The sequence below is a fragment of the Rhinatrema bivittatum genome, chromosome 16 (assembly GCF_901001135.1).
Source record: "Rhinatrema bivittatum chromosome 16, aRhiBiv1.1, whole genome shotgun sequence".
NCBI classification, from domain to species: Eukaryota; Metazoa; Chordata; class Amphibia; order Gymnophiona; family Rhinatrematidae; genus Rhinatrema; species Rhinatrema bivittatum.
The window spans coordinates 16,675,691-16,700,924 of NC_042630.1; the positions used below are offsets into that span (position 1 = coordinate 16,675,691).

General features: G+C 42.6%; 2 protein-coding genes across 2 annotated transcripts in view; both read left to right on the plus strand.

Annotated features, from left to right (window-relative positions):
- Positions 1-5,775: 5,775 nt before the first annotated feature.
- LOC115077461 (extracellular calcium-sensing receptor-like) lies at positions 5,776-16,451 on the plus strand. The gene is made up of 6 exons (XM_029579753.1): positions 5,776-5,927; positions 6,982-7,273; positions 7,919-8,752; positions 9,048-9,275; positions 15,313-15,436; positions 15,538-16,451. Exons 1-6 carry the CDS (start codon positions 5,776-5,778, stop codon positions 16,449-16,451), a joined length of 2,544 nt encoding a protein of 847 aa, XP_029435613.1.
- Positions 16,452-24,004: 7,553 nt separating this feature from the next.
- Positions 24,005-25,234, plus strand: part of LOC115077462 (extracellular calcium-sensing receptor-like) — a 14,066-nt gene continuing 12,836 nt past the window's right edge. The window contains exon 1 of the mRNA XM_029579754.1: positions 24,005-24,072. Within this exon, the coding sequence (XP_029435614.1) occupies positions 24,005-24,072 (68 nt within the window). The remainder of the gene's footprint in view (positions 24,073-25,234) is intronic.

Consider the following 25,234-nt stretch of genomic DNA (forward strand, 5'->3'; position numbering starts at 1 on the left):
AAAGGATCTCAAAAAAGAAGAACACAAGGATATGTACTTAAGCTGCAAGACGCGGGGAGAGACGTCAGGTCGGCAAAAGCACGAATGGAGTAAAACGTTGCTAAAGAAGAAAAGCAAGGCAACAACATTTTTGTCAGGTACATCAGTGAAAGGAAAAAGATGAGAGGTGGAATTGTAAAACTGAGAGGAGATGAGGAAATAAAGAATGGAAGGGAAAAAGGAAAAAATTGAAATGCTAAACATATATTTCTGTTCAATAGTTACCGAAGAAGGGATTGGAGAAGGACCACTAATGGTCATGTAGAGGAGGAGAAGATACCTACCATTTACAGAGAAGTGTGTTTTAATGGCACTAGAAAAACTGAAAGTGGACAAATCCATGGGGCTAGATGGGATGCATCCTGGGATCCCTCTGATTAATGACCTACTAGAGGACTTAAATCCTACTATTTTTTGCATCACTGAAACCTGGCTCAATGCCAGTGATAGTGTTCTGATAAATCACATTTCTCATTCTAATAATGATGTAATTCATTTTCACAGACCTATGTGGAAAGGTAGAGGGTTTGTTAATAATTAGTAAAAAAAAGAATTTAAGTTAGTACCCTACAAAATAGAAATTAGTCCTTCCTACGAGGTGGCAATTCTAAAATCTACTGTCCACCCGGTATACTACAAAAAGATTGTTCACTACTGATTTAATTATTTACTAAGGTCAACCTGTCACCAGAATCTACTTTAATTGTAGGAGACTTTAATCTTCATGTAGATAAGAAACCTAGAATAGTAGCCTATGGAATGTTCTTGGAGACAATGAATGCCTTAGGGTGTTCTCAATTTATTGCGAAAGCTACCCATAAAGCAGGGCATATCTTAGACCTAATTTTTGCCAACTAGTGAATCATTTAGAAGATCAAGATATTCTTGGATTTAGGAAACATCATTCAGCTGAGACTTTACTCCTCTCCTTAATCGACGGTGTTTTATGAGGATTTGATTCTGGTGAATCTTATTTTCTTGTGCTAATTGATAATGGCGGCCTTTGATACAGTGGATCACACCATATTATATCATCAGTTGATCAACATTGGAATTGATGGGAGGTAACTCAGATGGTTCTCTTCGTTTCTAACTAATAGGTCATTTCAAGTTAAACTGGGCAACCACACATCTGAAACTTTCCATATAGATACAGGTGTCCTTCAAGGTTCATCCCTATCAGCAACTTTATTCAACTTGCTTCCCCTGTGTAAATTACTGGTGGGTTTAGGGATTTCCTTCTTTTTGTATGCTGATGACATACAGTTTTACATTCGATTTTCCAAATCATTTGATTATTCAAGTGGATTGTGATACATTACAGGAGGACCTTGCAAGGCTGGAAGATTGGGCATCCAAATGGCAGATGAAACTTAATGTGAACAAGTGCAAGGTGTTGCATATAGGGAAAAATAACCCTTGCTATAGTTACACAATGTTAGGTTCCATATTAGGAGCTTCCACCCAGGAAAAAGATCTAGGAATCATAGTGGATAATACTTTAAAATTGTCGGCTCAATGTGCTGCAGCAGTCAAAAAAGCAAACAGAATGTTAGGAATTATTAGGAAGGGAATGGTTAATAAAACAGAAAATGTCATAATGCCTCTATATCGCTCCATGGTGAGACTGCACCTTGAATACTGTGTGCAATTCTGGTCGCCGTATCTCAAAAAAGATATAGTTGTGATGGAGAAGGTACAGAGAAGGGCAACCAAAATGATAAAGGGGGTGGCTGAAGAAGTTAGGGCTGTTCAGCTTGGAGAAGAGACGGCTGAGGGGGGATATGATAGAGGTCTTTAAGATCATGAGAGGTCTTGAACGAGTCAATGTGAATCGGTTATTTACACTTTCGAATAATAGAAGGACTAAGGGGTATTCCATGAAGTTAGCACTAGCACATTTAAGACTAATTGGAGAAAATTATTTTTCACTCAATGCACAATAAAGCTCTGGAATTTGTTGCCAGAGGATGTGGTTAGTGCAGTTAGTGTAGCTGGGTTCAAAAAAGGTTTGGATAAGTTCTTGGAGGAGAAGTCCATTAACAGCTATTAATCAAGTTTACTTACAGGCCAATACAGTACAGTGCGCTCCAGTGGAGCGCACTGTTAACCCACATTTGGATGCGCGTTTTCGATGCGCTAGCTTTACCCCTTATTCAGTAAGGGGTAATAGCACGTCGAAAACGCACGTCTAAACCCCCCCCCCCCCCCCCCCCCCCCCGAGACTAATAGCGCCCGCAACATGCAAATGCATGTTGATGGCCCTAATAGTCATTCCCACGCGATACAGTAAGTAAAATGTGCGGCCAAGCAGCACATTTTACTGTAAGAAATTAGTGCCTACCCAAAGGTAGGCATTAATTTTTGCCGGCGCCAGGGAAGTGCACAGAAAAGCAGTAAAAACTGATTACTGATTACTATGATTACTATGATTACTGATTACTATGATATACTAGCTGTTATATTATTTTCCTGTATCATTCGCTATATGTTTAGTAAGCAGATTAATTTATATTGGTGCATTTCACTCAATATGTACTCATTTTGTTTTAAAATTATGAATGCTATTTTTGTAAACTGTTGTGATCTTGATATGGAACAATGGTATTAAAAAAAAGTCTAAATAAATAAATAAATAAAGGAGGCTCAGAGAAGTTTTGGTGGGTCCACTGAAGGATCAATTCCATGGAATTGGAGAAGGACAGATGTGGCCCCCTCTTGATAGAAGTTGAAAACTACAGGCTGGTTAGCCTGACCTTAATGGGAAATTTAATGGAAACTCTACTGTAGCAAAGGATAGTGAAGTGTTAAGCGCTACGCCATTTTTTATGATGCTTATGGCCAGGGAGACAAGAACACTTATATTGTTCAATAAAAAATTATGTTTTCAATAAAAATCTAAGTATTCTTGGGAGATGCTGATGCCATGCTTCTGACAAACTGTCCACCAGCATCTCATCGTATACAGAAAGTGATCCTTCTTTTATAGATAACATTCAATATTGAACAAGGGTAGAAGATTCTGGAGAGTTGCGTGACTTGCCCAAAGAATCATTTACATAGGTTGTCATGTCAACCGCATGATGTGACTATCTCTGAACGGCCCTGATTAGTTTTCCCAGGAGGTGTGGCTCATTAGGTGGGGCCCATTTACCATGACTCTCGAGATAGTCCTTTGTTCTGTTAAAATCTTACTGGTCAAGGTAATTAACACATCTGTGGCTGTTTATAGAAACTCCTGAGAACAGTGCCTGAAGCTCCTTGGTTTCTTCTTTGTATGACCTTAAGAATAAGCAACATCTTGGAGCCAGCCTGTCCAGATGTCCTGAAAAACCTGCAAGTCATTCTCAATAAGTCACTTAGAGTTCATTCAGCCCAGGCAGGCTAAGAAAACCGAGGGCTCTGGGTCATATTTTCCTTTCTCCATGTTGGTTTTGTGTTCAAGCACACATCAGAAGTATCTACAGTCCAGCTGTTGCAAGATCCAAGGCAGTGTGTGTGGGGAGGGGGGTTTCTAAAGGGATATTGTGTCAAATAAATCTGATTGATTTACTCAATTGGGTGATTAGAGAATTAGATCAAGGGCACATGCTGGATGTGGTTTATTTGGATTTCAGCAAAGCTTTTCATACTGTCGTGCACTGGAGGCTCGTTAATAAATGGAGCAGCCTGGGAGTAGGTTCTCAGGTGGCAGACTGGATTAATAGAGTAATAGTAAATGGAATGCACTCAGAGGAGAGAAAGGCAATAGTTCTGTTCAACATCATTGTGAACAATACTACAAAGAGGTTAAAAGGAAAAATTTGCTTCTTTGTGGATGCCTCGAATATCTGCAACAGAGTGGATATCACTGAGGGAGTAGTGATCTAAGAAATGTTTAGGAGTGGTCAATGGCTTGGCAGTTAAGAATCAATACATAAAAGTGCAATCATGCATTTAGAGAACAGAAATCCAAGGAAGCAGTATCTGATGAGAGGTGACAGCCTGATGTGCATGAACCAGGAGAGACACCTTGGGCTAATAGTCTATGATGATCCCAAGGAGTGAAACCTTATAATAAGGTGGTGGCCATGGAGAGATATAACCAAAAGAAAAAAGGAGGTGATAATTTCTCTGTAAAGATCATTGGTGAGGCCTGTTCTAGAATACTGCGTTCAGTTCTGGAGTCCATAATTCAGAAAGGATAGAGATAAGCTTGAGGTCATTCAGAGAAAGCGTACCAAAATGGTGTGGGGGTCTGCACCCAAAGGAGATTTAGGACCTAAATATGTACACCTTAGATGGGAGGCACATGATACAGATGTTTAAATATCTGAAAGGTATTATTGCACAAGAAGCAAACCTTTATAAAATGGATAATAAATTAAAGAACTAGGGGTCATGGTATGAAGCTCCTTGGGAGCAGGCTCAAAAGCAATGTCAGAAAATATGCTTTCACAGAAACGGTGGTGGATATCTGGAATGTCCTCCCAGAGGAAGCTGTAGAGACTAAAACAGTAACTGAATTCAAAAAAAGCATGGAAATCTCTGCTGATAGGCCTCCTCTTCTCTATGCTCTTTAAAGTTTGGATTTATCCATGGTCCCTCTATACAAGTCTCCCAGCCTTCCTGGAGGCCTAGTTCAGTTTACCACTGCTATTCAGAATGGTTACTACTGCTCCATGCCCCAGTGCCTTCTTGGAAATGCAAGGTTGTTGTGAACTGTATGCACCATTCTGTGCAGGTTACCCCATTGCTTTGTTCCCATCGTCTTGCCACCAGGGATCCTCTGTATATATTCCATGCTTTTTTTGAATTCAGTTACTGTTTTAGTCTCTACAGCTTCCTCTGGGAGGACTGCTACAGGGATGACCTCCACGGTCATCCCTGTAGCTATTCATAAAACTTGTTAAAAATATGGACATTGTGGATATGTAAGTGTGATATAAAACCTGTGCGGGCGTGAAAATGAAACGAATGGCATACATTAAAAAAAAACCCAAAAAACAAAGAAAAAACATAAAACTGAAATGACATAACAACATGAATCAAACATTGTTTTCTATGCACACTTCTAGTCTCCTTATCTTAGAAGCAGTGGCTTGAAACTTACAAAGCACAAGAAGTTCTTGAGGTGAGAAAATACAGCACACAGTGGCCTTTATTTATATTCTCCTCATCTGTACTAACTGTTTGGGGACATCAAGTCTCTACACAATTGATGTATCTATCTATGATGCAATGAATCTTTTTGCTAAACAGCTGCCTTGAGGGGATTTGGGGGAGGGAGGTTGAATCTTCTGCACAGGGCAGCCCTATAAAAGGGGCATTGACCTCCTCCATCAGTGTGAAAGAGTGAGGTGCTCAGAGGGGTAAGGGGTTTGAGGTCAAAAGGGAGCTTCAGCCCTCGGAAAGTGCCTCGTTGATCCTCAGCATGTCTGTCCATGCGCTGGGTGCCTTATAAATTAACAACAGCGGTGGCACAGCAAAGAGACGGCATCCTGTCTGCAACCTCTGATGTTTCTTCTGTATTTCATTCTGTCCTTGGCTTGTCTTCTGTTGGAATCTCTTCTCTTTCTTCCCTCAGACGGATGCAGGGGGTCTCCAGGCGCCCCGCAAGCCTGGCTGAAAGACAGGCTGCTTCTCCAAAGGATGTGGCACCTGTACTGCAACAGGAGCGTTCACGTTCACTTCTGGCAGAAGGGGCTGCTGTGTCTGCTGGTGTCCTGCCTCTTGCCAGGGTCCGTGTCCGGGAGGATGGGGCCCGCATGCCAGCTTCAGGGACCCCAGGTGACCGGACTCTCCAGAGCCGGGAACATCCTGATCGGGGGCACCTTTCCTCTCCACGTCTACAGAGTGTACCCCGAGACCTCTTTCAAGGCAAAGCCCTCACCGATTGCCTGCCAAGCGTAAGCCTTCAATAATTGTAGACCTTGCCTTGCTTATGAATGGGTAATTTGCCCTGTTTTAGCTCCTGCCAGACCCTCTCTATCCTTCACTGCTCCTGTCTCTCTGGCTGTTTCCTCTACCTGCTCCTCTCTCTCTCTCTCTCCTTAAAAGCCACTGTATCTCTGTTTATTTCCCCCCTGCTCTTCCCCTCTCTCTTCTCAGCAATTACTGTGTCTGTTTATAGCCCTGGCTTTTACTTTCCCTTCCTTCTGCCTCTCCAGCCTCAGCAGTTCATGTATCTCTGGCTGTCACCCCTGCTTTTCCCCTCCCGCTCCCCTGCACTTACTGTATGTCTCTATTTATTAGTGCCCTTGCTTTTTCTCTGCCTGAATCCTGTCAGCTTTCAATTCCACTGCTTGATGGAAAGATTGAAATATGTTACCTAAGATATTAATTTAGAGAAGTTTAATTGAGTTTATAGGCCAATTGTTTCTATTTCTCAATTAGACCATTACCTCATCTCTCTTCATCAGTTCCTGTGCCGGGCTATTGCCCCTGCTTTTCCCCTCCTGCCCCTCTCGCTCCTCAGTAGTTCCTAAACTCTCTGGACATTGCTCCTTCCTTTTTCCCTTCTGCCCCTCCTCACTCTTTCTTCAGTAATTCCTGCTATTTCTGACTATTGCCCCTGCATTTTCTTCACTTGAATAAGGGGGGGGGGGGGATTTGCATTAATTTATATGGATTGCCAGTGTTTGAGGTAATAGATGCTACAGAATGACCAGGAGCTACAGAAACAGGCAAGGGAAAGAGAAAATGAGGATATCAATTGGAATATGCACCACCTACTCCTCACTCCTCCAGTCTCTCACTCTGAATCCCAGTTGAATCTTTCTCCTTGCTCACATGACCTCTCTCCCCTTCATATCCATCCTACCCATCCAATATCCTCTTCCCAATCCCTCCCTCCTCACATCAGCGATTGCAGCTGGAAACTGCAGGGAACTGCTTCTTCCCCCGTTGCCCAAACGTAATCTCTGCAGGTCCATGAGATACTTAGCTTTGCCTTTTCCCCAGGTTCAGTCTGCAGAACTACCAGCGGATGCAGGCACTGGTGTTCGCCGTTGAGGAGGTCAATAGGGATCCAGACCTTCTACCCAACATCACCCTGGGGTTCCTGGTCTACGACTCCTGTGTGACCCTGCAGCTGGCTCTGCAGGGGACCCTATGGACCCTGACGGGACGGGAGACGCCCGTCCCGAACTTCAGCTGCCGAGGGGCAGCTCAGCTCGCTGGCCTCATCGGGGACTCAGGCTCGACGCGATCCATCCTCATGGCCCAGCTGCTTGGTCTCTACAAGTACCCCCAGGTGAGGGCCCGCTGATCACGGCTGGCCTATAATCCTAGCCTATAGCTCGGGCTATAATCCAGAGGAGTTTATACCCTGACCCTGAGAATCTCTCACCAATTTGGATGCAGGAGGAGCCCTCATCCTCATTTATTTCCAAGCATTCCTGTCCTCTCACCCTCCCCTCCTTCCATACAAAGAGAATCTGATATTACAAAGTCATACACCTGATCAGGAGCCAAATAAATTATAGTATAACCAGTGGAGATGGCATTGGTATGTATGGTTACTGACATTCTGATGTTATACAAGTCACCCCTGTACTGTGTTTTTTTCTGCTACACATCATCTAACCACTAACTCTCTTCCCCCTTCCTTTAAATTGTTACCATGCGTTTAAGTCAATATTAATTTGAGCACTGACTCCTCTCTCCCCTTTTCTTTGTTGATAATTCAATGGGAATTCCATTATCATTTAGCCATGAGCTTACAATGATTTTCTTGTCAGATTTTGCCCAGATAACATTGCCATTCTGGCATGGCTCTCTGCGAAGGTCTATAGAATCCATTTTCAAAGGGGGGCTCAGGAAATAGAATATTCCCTGTTACTCTCTGAGTATTTCTAATAAATAATTTTTTGGGGGGGTGGGGATTGTTATTTAACAGATCAGTTATTTCTCTACAAGCCCCTTCCTGAGTGACCGGATCCAGTTTCCGTCCTTCTTCCGGACCGTTCCCAGCGACGACTTCCAGTCAAGAGGACTGGCCCAGTTAGTGATGCATTTTGGTTGGACCTGGCTAGGATTGCTGGCTCAAGATAATGATTACGGTCAACAAGGGGTGCAGATTTTACAGCAGGAGATTATCAAGGCTGGGGCTTGCATTGCTTTCTCTGAGAACATTCTCAGTAGCCTACCCAACAAGAATGCAGTCCATATCGTCCAGGTGATCAAAAAGTCGCTGGCAAAAGCCATTGTTGTCTTCTCCAGTGATTCTGATCTGGTCCCCATAATGGATGAGGTTGTGAAGCAAAATGTGATGGGGAAGATCTGGATAGCCAGCGAGGCTTGGTCTACATCTGCTCTCCTTTCACAGCAGAAGTACGCGGGAATCCTCTGGGGTACCATTGGATTTGCAATCCACCATGAAGAAATGTCAGGCTTTAAAGAGTTCCTCATCAGCACTCACCCTACAAAAATGCCAGAGGATAGTTTTCTCAGGGAATTCTGGGAACAGACCTTTGACTGCAAATGGCCAAGGCAGAAAGCCCTCTTGGGTTCCCATGATAACAGAACCAAACTGTGCACTGGGGCTGAGAATCTGGAAAGCCTCCAGAACATCTACACAGATGTCACCAACCTAAGGGTCACCTATAATGTCTACAGTGCAGTTAATGCCATTGCACATGCTTTACATGGTCTGAGTTCCTGCCAACAGAGGAGGAGAGGACCCTTCCTATGGGACACTTGCGCAGATGTTGGTGGGTTTCAACCTTGGCAAGTAAGATCCAGTTTTGATGTTGGCATCTGTTCATCATATGCATGGTTAAGTGCTTAATTTTCCGTACATTTTCTCCCCTCCCACTACCCATGTATACAGCAGATACAATGGTGGTCACCAGTTCTCAGCAGATGGTACCCTAAACAACTTCCAAGGCTGGAAAGCTACTCAAGATCGAGTTGAAGGATCACCCAACCTGTATGCATATACAGGCTGCATTACACACACTGTTTTCACACACAGCTGGCAAGCATCATAGTAAATATTTGAATCCTGGTTTTCTTTCTTCCTCCAGCTTCTCTATTATGTAAAGAATGTACATTTTCGCAACAGAGCTGGTGCTGAGGTGTTTTTCGATGAGAGTGGCAATCCGCCAGCCCAGTACGATGTTGTAAACTGGCAGTGGAGCGCTGATGGTTCCATCAGGCATGTGAAGGTTGGCAGCTACGACTCCAGTACCCCTGCAAGGCACAGCCTCATTGTCAATTTCAGCAGCATCCAATGGGCTTTGGGAAATAAGCAGGTTGGGAGCACTTTAAAGTCTTATGTAAAACAAAACATCTGTACAAAGCATTCATTTAACGCAACATCAGACACATTGACAGTAAGGCTCTTAACTGAAAGGCTACGTGTTGGAGGCTGTGTTTCAATCTTTGGGTTCAAAGTAAATAGTCCAGCAGAAAGAATGCACAAGCCACTTAATAATAAGTTCCTAAAAACAGTTTAGTATTTATTTAAGACACAAAACAACCACGCAAAGCAAGAAAGCCTACTTGCTTTAGAAGCTGCAGCACAGTCGCAGGGCAGATCAGAAGGTGCAACTTGAAAGCAGCAACAGAGAGAGAGAGAGCTAAGGTGTGTCTTATGACATCAGCTCATCCCCCTTGGCCAATCAAATGTAGGAAGTGCTAAACAGAGAAAGAGGGAAAACATTTTAACATGATCTTATTTTATATAGTTTAATACACAAAACAACCTAAGAACCTTTCCTCCCCTTTACACATTTAGGAGTTGATGTTCCCAACTTTCCTCTTCTCAGCAACTTTGCACATTTGCTGGCCATTATTACTCTAGTCCCAATTCGTCATGCAGCACCAAGAAACAAACCCTGGGCAAAGGCTTAGTTAGTATGCCTGCCACCATGCTCTCTGCGGTGCAGTATTTCAGCTTAACCAGTCCCTTTTCAAACATGCCTCTCACGTAATATACTTTTATGTCCTCGTGTTTCCATGTTTGGCTTAATTGGTTTTGTGTTCTCCACTTTGATACACCCTTGGCCGTCTTCAGAAAGTTGTATTGGGGTTGGTTGATCGATCCCAAAGACTGAGAATCACTTGTACAGCCATGCAAATTCTCTGAAAGCTTGCTCTGCAGCATAGCACTCTGCCTCTGCTGAAGACAAAGCCACAACTATCTGCTTCTTGCTTGACCACATGATAGCTACATCTTTGTAAAAGAAACATATCCTGTTGTTGATTTTCTATTCGGCCTGTCTCCTCCCCAATCTGCATCGATATACCCAGTCAAGTCTGAGCTCTCAGTGGCTGGTAACTTCAGTTTTATGTTCCTTTCAGGTACCTTCCCAGTCTTTTTATGGCTGTCCAGTCCTCCTGAGTTGGATTAGTCACTCTTCTGCTAAGTAGACATAGCAATTGGCTATGTCAGGACTGGATACTGTTACTATATAGAGGAGTTTCCCAATTGCTGTCCTGTAATGATTATTACTGATAAGGTTTTTTTAAATTTTGGTAGCCGGTTTCCATGGGAGTGATAGTTTCGTTGGCTTCAGACTGACCCAGAAAATCTATAAGATTTTTAATCTTTTGTCTTTGGTTCAATAGGTAATGTCCATCTTTATCCTTTTGTATCTCAAACACTAGTTAGTAACTTATATTTCCTAGTAGTTTAATTCCATTTCTTTGTTTAAACATAGCATAAAATCAAGTCATCTACATAAATAAAATGTACATCCATCTTTCATTTCTGTGTCTGGATTAAAGACATGGATCAGCTTCTCCTTTCTTGCATCCCATGCTTCTCAGCATCTCGCTAAGCTTGTCAGCCCATGCCTTGACTTGCTTGCTTTAGGCCATATATGGATTTGTGGTCTGCACACCATTCTCTCTGCATGGTTCTTCAAATCCCGATGGCTGATACATATAACTTTATCTTTAAGATCACTATACAAAAAACAAACTTTATGTCAAAATAATCTACTTGCAAATTTTTGCTTGATGCCACACTAAGCAGGATTCTTCTGGTTGTGTGCTTCACAATTGGCACAAGCATTTTATGAAAGTCAACGCCATATTTTTTTGTGAGTAGCCTTTAGCTAACAATCTTGCCTCATGTCTTGGCATATTTCCCTCTGCAGCATTCTTAGATTTAAAAAAAATCCAGTGGCATCCTACAGCTTGCCTGCTTCTTGGCAATTTACACAGTGTCCATGCCTTATTTTATGAACAGCCTGTATTTCTTCTTTTGCTGCATTTCTCTATTTTTCTGCTTCAACAGGAGGCATATTCTGAATGTTTATTCCATGAAGTCGGGTCAGACAGCGCATCGTTTTATTGAATTGTGCGGCACATGTTTATGGTGGATATTTGATTTTTTTAGATCTCTGTTACTTTGCCTCAGGTGCTATAGATGCTGCATCTCCTTCTGTCCGTCAAGTTCTCTGTTTGAGAAGAAACATCATTATCCTCTGCATATTCTTCTTGTAGGTCATTATCACTGGCAGCCGTGCATGCCTCTGCTTGAATGTCCAAAAAAAAATATTTTGCCCTTTTTCTTGTCATATATTTATATTTTTTAATAGTGATTTTCATATTTAAAAAATGTATTTAATGTGAAAAAGCTTGTTGGAAAGTTATTTAAAAATTATTGTGAAAGAGGCTGTTGGTTTCACATCTAGTCAATTACTACTCGGTAATGAACTATACCACATGTTTGTAATCATTAACCGCCAACCTCCTTCCAATTATGTTGATGTTACTTATTATTCAAAAAAAGATTTATTTTGTTAACAATAATTTACTAAAGAACTAAAAAAAATTGTTCATATGCCTATCATTATTAAAAATCATCTTGTCTTTTCATTGATTTTTTTTCTTAAGTTGTTCCTACAAACACGACACATACCCAATAAGCTTTTTTTGTTGTTCACAGAAACCAGATCCAATGTTTGTTTACTAGTTTGCAGCACAGGAAATGAGCTGCTCTTTTTTTTTTTTTTTTTCCATAGCATTTACAGGGCATGCTTTTATTTTTGCAGTTTGCAAAGGTCAAGGCCATCTGCAAGTTTCTCTCTCCTGATCTTGTTTAGGTATTCATAATTAACATGCTCAGAGTATCTGTGTCATAAATTTATCCCTCTGTTTCCATGTAAACAAGCCTTAATTATATTGTACCTGTCTACATGCTCAACAGTTCAAGTAAGTTTGCATTTGTTTTCATTGCTTTTAGCAAAATCTTACCTCACTATATATTCATTATTCTTGAGATGGATCTCACAATCTTTTTCCCATTATGGGGCCGATTTTAAATTTTGCCGCGCGGGGTACATTTGTGTGTGCTACCCGGTGCACAAGGGGGCCGCAAGGGGGTGCACACTTATGCACCTTGTGCGCGCCAAGCCCTAGGGGAGGCCCATAGTATCTTACGTGCATAACCCTTTGAAAATCTACCCCTATGTATCAAACACTTAGTTTATTCCCATCCAGTTCAGGAGTCCAATAAGTATGTATAAACGCAATAGTTCTAACTTCCCCCTATCAATCAAGCAATTTATCTGGATTTTTCCTTTTTCCTTTGCTCCAACACACCTGCCATCTGCAAGACAAATCTCTGCTTTATAGGATTTGTCTAAACAAATGATTGCGCTTTCATTGCACAGATATTGGTATGATGCAAAGAATCCAGATAGTATCTGTTTTTGTTATCTTGATTTGGGTTGTTTGCTATCTTCAATAAACATTTGTCTGCTAACATCATTACTGACATTTTCTTTTTGATCTGTGTTCCTGCTTTACTGCAGTTTGGAGGTTTCCCCTCCCCTTCCCTTTATCAAAGGGTTTTGATTTCCTCTTAGTAGAAGCTGTTCTAATATTGTCTTTCTTTAGTTTGCAATGCCATTTTCATGCCCTTTCTTCTTACACAGATAAATCACACCTCTTGCTTCTGCTTTAAAGACATTGCGATTTTTTTCTGACCTTTTCTGTTCTTGTAGCTGATTGTATGTTTCCAGATGGGCTACTGACTGTTTCAGAGACATCTTAGGTTGTACTCTAAGAAATCCCATAGTGCTTTCATAGTTCTCAGGTAATAGGTGGAGTATAAATTCCTTTATGAGCCCATCTGGAAAATTAGCATCATTATTTTTAACAGTCTTTTGCATTGACATATATGTAGTTAGGTTCCCCCTTTCTGTTAGTTTTGTGCTTAACAATCTTTAGAAAATTATAGATGCGGAAACCATACACACCTGTGCAAATTTCTCCTTGTTTGCCACATCTCTTTCCCTGTAGGCAGATCTGCAATTAGCTTTAAGATGTCATCACTTACATCCAAGATGATTTCTGCTTTAAGCTTGACTTCATGCCTTTCCCACTGGCTTCTCTCTCAGCCAGGCAATTTTTTTTCAAGTGCAACCATAATGTCCATTCTGCTGACAAGGGCTTGCATCTTGGTTGGCCATGCAGGATATTTTCCATCTTCTAACATCATAAGATTTTTCACTTTTGCTCGAGCCATGTTCACAAATAAATTTTAATCTTATGGAACTTTCTGACATGGCTAAAACATGTTCTGTGTTCAAGACCTGTTGCAGTCCAAAAAAAAGGCTACCCACTGTGTATCTGTGCCCACAACCCAATTTTGGAGGCTGTGGTTCAACTTTTTTGTGTTCAAAGTAAGTAGTCCAGCAACAGAAGGGTCACAAAAGAAAGTTGGTGGGAGAGACATATCCTGACACACACCACTTAATAATAAGTTCCAAAAAAAACCAGTTTAGTATTTATTTGACAAACAAAACATCCATGAAAAACAAGAACGTCTACTCACTTTTGAAACTGCAGCACGGTTGCAGGGAAGATCGGAAGGTGCAACCTGAAAGCAGCAAACAGGGCAAGAGAGAGAAACAAGGTGTGTCTTATGACATCAGCTCAACCCTCTTATCCAATCACAAGCAGTAAGTGCAAAACAGAGAATGAGAGCAAACATTTTAACATTATCTTATTTTACATAACTGTACATAACTGTTCAATACACACAAACATACATAAGAACCTTCCCTCCCTTAAACGCTTTTAGAAGTTGATGTTCCCAACACTACGTGCAGGTGCATTCTGGTAAGCCGGTATAGAGCAAGGCAATTTTCACGTTCAAGGTTCTGTGTCTGCATTCATGGAATCTAAAAATCATGTGGAGAAAGGTACATCCTTATATTTAGGCCAAGTACACTGCAGGCTATAAACTTAGGTACATCAGTGGCATTCCATCTATGCTCTGTACCATTTGCAAATGTAAGATACATGAATACATCTAATACACGCCCACAAAATGCCCTCCTTTTGCATGCTAACAAGTTTGTCTGAGTAAGGAGAGTATGTGTGCACTTTTGGGTGGCTGAACATCCACTTACCCGTACATGGCTGACTTTATGCCGGTTAACTCTATTTTTACCCACTTGACAGGTGACGAAGTCTTTGAAATTGTACCCCAAGGTGACAAGCGGTGGCTGTCTCACAAGTTCTAATGGACCTTCTACAGGGCAACTACTGTCACATCAACATCAAATGCCCTGTGCACATCAGAAGGGTCACAATAGAAAGCTGGCGGGAGAGGCAGACCCTGATACATTTTTAGCACCAAAAATCTCCTAACTAATCAACTATTTTTTCCCTTTTATCCAGAATAACTAAACACACAGACCTGTGCAGTGGAGACCTCTTTAAGTAACAAGAGGAGCCTCCTTGGGTCAGCCTAAGGATTGTCAATCTGCACATTGCCCTGTGGGAGATCTAGGTTTAATTCTTGGGGGCCTGGTTCCTGCTCCCTAGGGCAGCTGGAGCTGGGGGAGCCCAAGGCAGCTCTTTCTGCATTAGCTGGGCCTAGAAGGGAGGGCAGAGAGGGCTAAAGATGGGAAGAAACGCCCTGGGTAGTCAAAAACGAAGGCTTGGGGTGCCGTAGTCCGGCAGAGGGTGATCGCAAATGAGCTGGAAACCTAAAGTAACAGGACAAAACTGCTAAAACTGCATAGTGCATCAAAGATTGTGTGACATTGGCTTTTCTTCAAGCTAGACGAGATCTCAGTGCACACCACCAGGCTCATGCCAAACCATTGACCAGGAACTGCTTACTGTGCTGGGCTTGAGTCATTCATTTAATTATGGGCCACTCCGGAACTGTGTGCAGCAGTCACAGTAGAAATAACTCCAGTTATATTTGTTGTACAGACAACAAACACCAGACTGAATATATTTTACTCTCATGCCTGCATTCTAATTCTACAAGAATTTTACAAGAATCTGATCTTCAATATTTGGTTGTTTCCTACCCAGATTCCTCTCTCAGTATGCAGTCCCAGCTGTCTCTCAGGCTATAGGAAAGCAGCTAGAGAAGGAGAACCCATCTGTTGCTTCCATTGTGTCCCATGTTCTCCAGGAGAGGTCTCCAACAAGACCGGTAAGTGGATGAGAAGCAGTGCTGACCAGCCAAAAGATTACTTAAAGACATATACTGTAACTAAAGGATTTAGTAAAGATCTTGTTCATTTCATCTTTCAGACTCTGCAGAATGTTCCAGATGCTCATGGGATCACTGGCCCAATGCCAAGCAAGATCAATGTGTCCCAAGGACCATAGAATTCCTAACCTATGAAGAGCCCTTGGGGGCCACTATGGCAGCAACCAGCATTACCTTCTCTCTGATTCCTGTTGCTTCTCTGGGACTCTTCAGCCATTACAGAAACACGCCAGTTGTCAAAGCCAACAATCGCAGCCTTAGCTACCTCTTGCTGCTGGCGCTCTCTCTCTGTTTCCTCTGCTCACTGGCTTTCATTGGTTACCCCAGCCCAGAGAAATGCCTCCTCAGACAAGCTGCCTTTGGCATCAGTTTTTCTCTTTGCATCTCCTGTGTGTTGGCCAAAACCATCACGGTGGTCATTGCTTTCAATGCCACCAAACCCAACAGTGCCTTTAGGAGATGGGTAGGGCCTCAACTGTCCTATGTAGTCATCAGTGCTTGCACCCTTTTTCAGGTTCTTATGTGTGTCTCTTGGTTACTTTTCTCCCCTCCTTTCTCAGAGTTTAACACCCACACTCAACCTGGAAAGACAATAATTGAATGTAATGAAGGATCTTCTATTGCTTTCTGGTGCATGCTGGGCTATCTTGGGCTTTTAGCCACTATCAGTTTCATAGTAGCCTTCCTAGCCAGAAAACTTCCTGACAGCTTCAACGAGGCTAAATTTATCACCTTCAGTATGCTGGCATTCCTCAGTGTGTGGCTGTCCTTTATCCCGGCCTACCTCAGCACCCACGGCAAGTACATGGTTGCCATGGAGATCTTTGCTATCTTATCTTCCAGTTTTGCTTTGCTGTCCTGTATCTTCTTCCCCAAATGTTACATCATCCTAGTGAGGCCTGAAATGAACACTAGGGAGTTTCTGATGGGACGAGGAACAGCCCTTAGCCATTAGCTATCTTATGGTTCAACTCGATGCTAAATATCTATATAAATTCATATTCTTTCTTTCTGCCAAGTCATCTAGTAAAATTGTGTTATGACTTACACAGTTAGGTGGAACAAGTACAGCTTTAGCTTTCCAAAGACTATAGATTGGCTCCAAGTGCCTAAACTGCTAAGGACTCAATTCAGTATGTGTTTCTCCATGATTTGAATTCAATGTTACCCACCTAACTCCACATTGCCTTGTTGATGGTAATCCAGTTTTGGTTTTCTAACCTTCATGCTGATGCATTCTGGATTTTATCCTCCTGCAAAGGAGTCACAATTCATTCCAAACCCTGTTTTTTATTGTCATAACTGAGCTTGTTGTGAGATGATAGAAGACCAAGGACTAGACCAAAATTACATGATAACATTGAGCGTAGATTTGATGCCTTAAGATATTCACTTGATTTTAGTAGTTAGGACACTATTAGCTGGCCAGCCTGATATTGCAAGGAACTTTCAAACAATTTCCTAGGACTGGGCAGCTTTTCCAGATGCCTTGTACCTTTTCTTTGAACCTTCTCTTAAATAATCATGTAGGAATACCCAGTTCTGCAATTAGAAGAAGACTGAGCTTGATAGACCTCAGGTCTTTTTCCAACCGAACCAGCTATGCGACTGCGAAAGAGCTTGGTCACGAGCTTTATGAAGCTTAAGGACAACTTTCAAAACCTCTTGACTCGGTAAACAGCAATTTGCCCGACTAAACTGACCTGTCTGAAATTTGCCCTCATCCCTTTAGCTGAAAGCATGTGTGAGTTTCCATAGCACCCATACTTTTAGCTGGGTTAAAAATAGGGCCTTCCCCGGGTGCTCCACACCTTCCTCCCACTCTCCCTGTTCACCTGGCACCAGAGTTTACGTCTGCCATGATGGCGTTGAAAGCACAGACACGTTTTAATGAGAGGAACGTGCCAAGGCGTGCCCACCAGACACTGTGCTGATAACCGTTTTGAGAAGAGGAAGCTCTCTGATACTCTTCCTACTGACGTCACCCCACCAGGTCTCACGGTTATCAGCACTCTAACATGTATCTGTTGGGAGCTGTCCAGGTGTTTAAAAAATTGAAGAAAATGACATAGGTTGGATAATGGCCGTCCATTTAGAAATCTTGTAACTCTGTAACGCAGCAACTCAAAGTTGCCTTAAGTCGAGCACGTCCTGCACACCAAAAAAACTGGTCCCAAAGTAAAGGGATCTGAAGCTGCCCCTCACTAGGGAGGCATGTGGTCTCTAGAGACACGGAAAAGTGAAGTCAGAGGAGGCCCCAGTGGAAGGCACCTGCAGGGTTTGGTCTGGCCAAGAAGTCCAGAAGTTTCTGTTTTCTTTCCGACTCTCTCTGGGTCTCACGGTCGGAGCCCCTGGATCTCCTGCAACCAGGATAGTGGTAGTGGGAACTTCCACCATGGTGAACTGGAGGAAACATCTCGGTGGGGAGACGCAGGAATTGGAAGGATCTAAATCCTGGCACAGGGACTGTACCCTGTGTGCTCAGCGGAGAAGGAGAGGGTCATCAGGCTGAATCAGGTATGAAAAGTGGAGTGTCTCTAAGCTTAATAATTCCTGGGCATATCCTGATAGGGCGTTTGGAGTCAGAGAAAGCCCTGGCTTGCAGATCAACTGTATAAGTGACTGTTTGGATTATTATCTGGATGTAACACACAGGAACTCTAGTTTATCTCAGTTGATCATCACTCATCAAGAGCTTCAATAAAACCTTTCAATTTTGGAACAACTCAGACTGTAGTGAGTGTGTCTTTATTCCAGAAACTCTAGGCTGTAAGGGTCTTGAAGCAAGTGGTCCCCCCTCTTGGAGGAACGCCCAGGAGCCCCATGTGGAGTACGATGGCCCCCACAGCTCCCAGACCTACCCCTTTGCCCCGTTGAGATGTGGAAGAGGGGTTACACTATATCCTACAGATTTTGTGTATACGTCCACACTGTGTGTGCACACATCAAAGAGTTAGAAGTCCACGCCGCTGCATAGAAGATTTAGGCCAGTTTTTGTTTGTTTGTTTTTTACTCTTGTCTTTAAAAGCAATGATTAGCGCAACATCTTCCCACTAGATAGTGGCAGTTCAGAGCTCCAAAAAGGGGATTGGGGAGGTGAATGGAGAGACTATGGAAGCTAAGGACAAAGTCCTGAAGCCCCATCACCAGGCTTCCACAGGGACAGGACTAGGCCAAGTGATGCGACGAGCTGCAAAAGATGGCGGAGGTCTGCCCAGGGGCCAGTAACTGACCTCAGAGACTGACTTCCAAGGCCTTATTTTACAGAGTTGTGGGTTTCAGCCCAGAGCCGGTTCAGCTCCTACTGAGTCCTGCCATGAGGGACACAGTACGTGTGCATATCAACAGCAGCTGGGGACTGAGGGGCTGGATGGGAACAGATCTAACAAGTTATAATTGTTCAGAATTGTTTTCTGTCCCCTCTTCCCTGGGATCTTGCAAACCATCAAGCAGAGACTCCTCAGGGTGGAGAAAGTGAGTGTAATCCTTGGAGTCTCCAGCTGCGCACCTCCACAACAAAAGTGTGAGGGAGGAGGGGGGGAGCCAGAGGAAAAGAGAGAGGGAAGAAGAGACATGCAGAAAAAGACAGAGACAGGCAGCGAGAGAGAGAGAGAGACAGGGAGAAAGCAAGGGCAAGGCACAGAGGGAGAGATTCGTAGCCCGGCTCCTGCAGGCGTACCGCGCTCTGAGGCGTGAACGGGAGCGATAGAAACGCCGAGCGAGAGCGCCGGCAGGGGTGGGGAAGTGGGACCGCTCCTTCCTCTCTCACTGAAGGAGCTAGTAAAGGGTTAAATTCCAGTGCACCTGTGAGGGAGGGGGGATCGTGACAATAAGAGAGGACCTGCCCCCCCCCCCCAGCGCTACCTCCTCAGAACTCACACACACTTCCACATCTTGCAAGAGGATAATTAATTACAAGCCTCCTTGAATCCCCTAACGATGGAGATCCCACAGGTGAATAGAAAAGGGAGTTAGATCCCTCTCTCTCTCTCTCTCTCTCTCTCTCTATATATATATAAATATATATAAATATCTGGGAAGCAGCCTTCAGCCACAGACGGGATCCTCCACACAGCCACAATCGCAGCCACAGAAAGGACCCTCCATAGATCCAGCTTCACAGCAAGACCCTCCCTACATCCGCAGTCATAGCCAGGACCCGCTGCGTTGCCGGGTAAGGTACCCCGAGCATTAGAGACCTGGGAGGTGGGAGGGTTGTGTGTGTGTGTGTGCGTGTGTGTGTGTTTGTGTGTGTGTAGGAAGTCACTGTATCTCCCTGTGACACATCTGTAACTGACCTACAGTGAAAGATCCACGATTTCATCTTTTTCTTCTCCGTTTGAATGCTCTTGTGGTAGCAGCTGGTACCCTCGCTTGTATGTTTGCCGTACGTCAGTTCCTCCCGGTGGTCAGGTAACAGTTTCTGTCTTCTCAGGCCTTCTCGAGACTCATGTGGCCGCACGCTCCTCGCCTGCTCCTCCTCCTCTTCCTCTGCCTGCTGGCCTTTCTTCCCCTCGCCTGGATGGCACCGCCAGGATGTCACCTGCAGCTCCAAGGGGATGGTGGATTTTATAAGGAGGGGCACGTTATTCTGGGGGGTGTTTTCCCCATCCATTACAATAAGGTGTTCACAAAGGCATCATTCGCTGAGCCTCCGGTAAAAGTGACTTGTGACAAGTAAGAGAATCGTGCCTGAAACCCCCGCTGAATCCCACTTCCCCAGAGCTGCACGTCCCTAGAGGCAACGGGCCCCCCTCCCCATATGTCCCTTCCCCCATCCCCTGAGCCCCCTCGACCCTGGACGTGACAAGTTCTGTACCCCTGAGCCATTCGTTCCTAGAGGTGACAGTCTATGTCCCTGCGCTCATTCCCTGAGCCTCCCTCCGGTCCTAGAGGTGACAGGCACTCAATCCGTGCCCCAGTGCCGAGCCATCCTGTCCTAGAGGCCATGGGTTCTACGCCACACACCCCCCCCCCCCCCCCCGTGCCCATCCCTTGAGTCCCCACACCCCCCCTCCCCACCTCAATCAAAGACGAGACAGGTTCCGCATGCCCTGACACCCACCCCCCCACCCCGGTCCTAGAAATGACAGACTCCGCATCGCTGTGAATAATTCCAACCACCAAAAAAAAAAAAGGAAGGTGGAAATGTGTTGCTCAAGGAATCCAAACAAGACAAAATATCAAACACAAAATAACTGAGTTTCTACAAATAAAAAAGGAAAAGATGTCAGAGCATGCATGAGCTGTGAGGCAATTGCAGCGTTCAAATATTCAGTCGCTGGTCAGAAAAATCCTCCCAATCCACCACACTTTATTCCACATTTTTTTTCCCCAGGTATCCGTTATATTTGCTTTAATTATTTAAGAAAAAAAACCAACAAACCACTTATCTCAGTAAGACCATTCTTCTTAAGGAACATCTTACTGCATGAAATTACGCGTCAGGTAATTCCCTTTGAAATAATGGCGGCCGCGATGAAGGGACGGCGGCTTTGTCGACGTTGGCCAGCGCCACGCGTGCCGCTGCTTCAGGGCTGGAGCGGAGCAGAAAAATCGTCGTCGGCATCGCTCCCGTTCTTAGGAGAAATTTCGCCGCGTGACGTCGCCTTTCTCACATCTCGATGGAGCCGGCGGCGACTCGGGGGAGCAGGAGCAGGAAAACCCCTCTGCTGAATTTTCAGCGTAAAAAAAATAAATATATATATATATATATATATCTGCCCAGGCCTGCCTCCAAAGCATTACACGGGAACCAGCCGAACAAGGGTGCCTGATGGATCCGAAATTACTCGATCCCGGTTTTAGTCACGGCACTGTTATAAAATAATCAAACTGCTCCAGAAATTACCTTTAACCGGAAAAGTAAAGCTTCCACTCTGTAGCTGCATTTTATTTTTATTTTATTTTTATTAAGTTTAATATATTTTAAAGAATACAATATAACAGAAAGAAATGAAAAATCACAAAGTATGCAATTTAGACAAAATTATTTAAACAAATATCTCTTTCTGTAAGTATTGGTCACTACATTATAGGAACCTGGAAGCATTTGGAGGCCAGGCTAATCAAGACGTAAATGGAGCAGTTATAAAGAAACGTCTATCATACTTCCATTATAATGTTTCCACTCTACCGAAAACATTTATTAACCAGCTCAGTGGGGGGTCCTAGGAATGAGAATCAAGATAAGAGCGCAATTGCTCAGGTTGATTAAACAATTATTTTGAATCCTGGTGTATAATCAAACATCGACATGGGAAACGCAAAAAAAACTTGGCCCCCCCCCCCCCCCCATTCTATTACCTCTCCTCGCATTGAGATACATTTTTTCCTTCTGAGTTGCGTATTTCTAGCAATATCAGGAAATATCCTGATATGCTTATCAAGAAAATTCGAATCCTCGTATCGAAAAAACATTCTGAGAACAGAACCTCTTTCCGTTAAGAAAGGAAATTGTACTATAAGAGTATTTATTTTATTTATTTATTTAAAAACTTTTCTATACCGTCGTTAAGTGATATACCATCACAACGGTTTACAAATAGGCACATAAATAAATTTGAAATAGATTTTACTTTAAACAGTGGGTGCCAAAGTTGTTCAGATACATGATTCAAAATATTATAAGCTATATGTAGTGTGTATTGAAGTTCCCTTAATAGGCTATCCATATATGCGATATACTGTAATTCTTTATCTTAAAACTTAAGTGTGATAAAAATAAAGGTAAGGAATGCATATATGTTATCTAGTGACTTTTGCCTGTGTGTATAAGTCCTTTTCTAGTTTCTTAGTACTACCTATTCCAAATTCTCATTATGAAATGCTTTTTGGAAAAGCCATGTTTTTAGGCTTTTTTTGAAGAGTTTATGGTCTCTTATTAGTCTTATTTCGGGTGGCATTGAGTTCCATAATATAGGGCCGGCTAATGACAGTGCTCTTTCCCTTACTTGTGTCAGTTTAACTGTCTTTACAGAGGGTATGGTTAGTAAGGCTTTATTTGCTGATCTGAGATTCCTTTGGGGAATATGTAGTCTTAATGCAGTGTTTAACCAATCTGTATTTTCTTCATTGATTAGCTTGTGGACTGTGCAAAGTGTTTTAAATTGTGCTCTTTGTTTGATTGGGTGCCAGTGTAATTCCGCAAGAGTTTGAGTGATGTGGTCCCTTCTGCCTTTTCCAGTCAGAACTCTGGCTGCAGAGTTCTGTAAGATTTGGAGTGGTCTTAGTGTTGACTGTGGTAATCCAAGGAAGAGTGTGTTACAATAGTCTGTGCTAGTGAAAATAAGTGCTTGAAGAACAATTCGAAAGTGTGCTAGGGTTAGTAGTGGTTTTAGCCTTCTAAGGACTATTAGTTTCGCGTACCCCTCTCTGACTTTCAATGATATGTGTTGTTTGAGGTTGATTTCACTGTCAATTATTATTCCTAGGTTTCGAGTTTTTTCGGTTAGTTCCACTATCTGATCGTTTCTAATTTTGATGGGATTGTGGATTAATTCAGTTTTTTTTCGTTCAAGGTGTATGAATTCTGTTTTTTCAATATTAATTACTAGTTCCATTTGGCACAGCAGTTGTTTAATTATATCTAGGTACAACATTGCTAGGTTCAACATTTTTTCAATTGTTTCGTCTATTGGTAAAATTAGCTGGATGTCGTCCGCATATATGCAATGTATGATACCTAGACCTGCCAAGAGGTGGCATGGGGCAGCATGTAAATATTAAATAGAGTTGCCGAGAGTGCTGATCCCTGGGGGACTCCGGTTTTTAGCTCGATTTTGTCTGATATAGTGTTTTTTATCTGTACCTGAAAAAATCTATTGTTTAGGTAGGACCTGAACCATTCAATTGTTTTGTTTTGTAGTCCTATTTCTTCAAGCCTATTTAATAGTATGTTATGATTTACTTGTTTCAATGGTCATTACTTGTTTCAATGGTCATTTCAAATGATTTCTCTAACAGCTCTGAAAGATTCAAATTTAAATCCAATTGAGCACCCTGATTTTGATTTCCTTCAAGGTTATCAGATTGTGAAAGGTAATATATTTTAGATACTGCAGGTAATGCAGTTTCTGAATATTTCAATATATTAACTAAATAACTTTTAAACAAATCATTTGATGTTATTAACTTTGTCTTGGGAAAATTTAATATTCTAAGATTTGATCTTTTAAGTTGATTTTCAAACATTTCCATCCTATCCATATTGGGTTTTTTTTCAGATTTTATTAAATTGGCATGAACCTTTTTAATATTTTCAATTTTCCCTTCAGTCACATTAACTGCTTTATCTATATTTTCCATTTTATTTTGCAGAATTTCATTTTTATTCAAAGCTTCTTGAACTGTGGAGGTCAAGTTATTTATAGATTTTTGCATAATTATTAACACGGTCCAGATCTCCTCTAACGTAAATTTCTGAGGATTTATTAATGAAATATCGCTAATAACTCTTGCTTGTTGATCCCCCTTTCCTGCCTCCGCTGGAGCCATCCCAGATTCGCCATGATATTTAACAGCCGCGCCAACTCGGCTCCTGGAACCCTGAAGTTCTGGGTTCACCGAGGAGTTGGGTATTCCCTCTACTCCTCTCTGGACGTCAACAAGCAGGAACTTACTCTAGTAACTTCATGCAGAACCTCTAACTCTCTCATGGCGGACGGTGGCTCTGGTGTTGCTGGTGGCGCCAGGGCTTAAAGATGTTTCATAGGTCTGGAGATTGGGTTCCTGCTCCTGACCTGCTCCTCCTGCGACCTCTCTTCCCAGCATAATTGGTAGAGTTTTTGCGAAACAGTCCTCAATCCATGGCTGATTTAAAGTTGAAATTGGAGTAGAGGAAAACTCTTTTACTCTGGCTTTCCTCTTCGTGTGAGGCATTCCAGGGTTAAGATAATTTCTCCCCCAGGAGAGGACCCTTTTTTGCAAACACTAAACACCACAATTCCCTTGATCTCCTCCAAACGTTTCCGGGCAGCTGGAAAAGCAATCTAATCCAATCTAATCCGGGCTAAGCCAGATTAGACTGTAGCTGCATTTTATGACAAATAAGAAATGTGTGTCTCCTTACCTTGCTCTGCCTTGCATGCATGATGGGCATCAGTATCTGACATCCCCGGTCATTTTCGTTTTATATTATCCTACATGACAATGATGCGATATTTTATATTGCATTTCTCAAAAGCCTACATCAATGAGGAATTTAGGTGCTTCTACGAACATATTGTGTCGATTTTTCGTAGTTACGCATGAAAGGGGCCACGGTGTTTTATCTTCCAAACTGGCTTGGCATAATTCTAAGTGGCCTATTCGGTCACCGCTGTCTGTACAGTTAGAGCTGTCAACATGGATGTAAGTTTAGAAGTAGCAGAGGTTCAAAGCAGGCTTTTACTGCTCTTGCCCCCATAACTCTGGAATGATTTACCTGCGGCAATTAGGGATGAATGTAATTTTTTACGGTTCCGAAAACTGGTTAAGTCACATCTATTTCCTAAGGTTGTGCAGTAATAGCAATAAAGTCTGATAAGTCAGGGATCGTGGGGTGCATGGTAGGTGGGGAGCTGTCTGTAGCAGACTAATTGTATGGTTTTTGTTTTTAGAATTTTGTTTTTATGTTATGTATTGCATTGGTTTTATTTGCTTTTATTTTGTATGTGAAGTATTGTAAACCACTTTTATTGTTTGACAGGCTATGCGGTATATACATTTTATGAATAAATAAATATTACTAATATCATC

Excerpts from the sequence above, each read along its gene's own strand:
- LOC115077461 (XM_029579753.1), top strand. The coding sequence starts at position 5,776 with ATGGGGCCCGCATGCCAGCTTCAGGGACCCCAGGTGACCGGACTCTCC. Across the intron at positions 5,928-6,981 it reads TCACCGATTGCCTGCCAAGC|GTTCAGTCTGCAGAACTACC; the intron begins GTAAGCCTTCAA and ends CCTTTTCCCCAG. Across the intron at positions 7,274-7,918 it reads GTCTCTACAAGTACCCCCAG|ATCAGTTATTTCTCTACAAG; the intron begins GTGAGGGCCCGC and ends GTTATTTAACAG.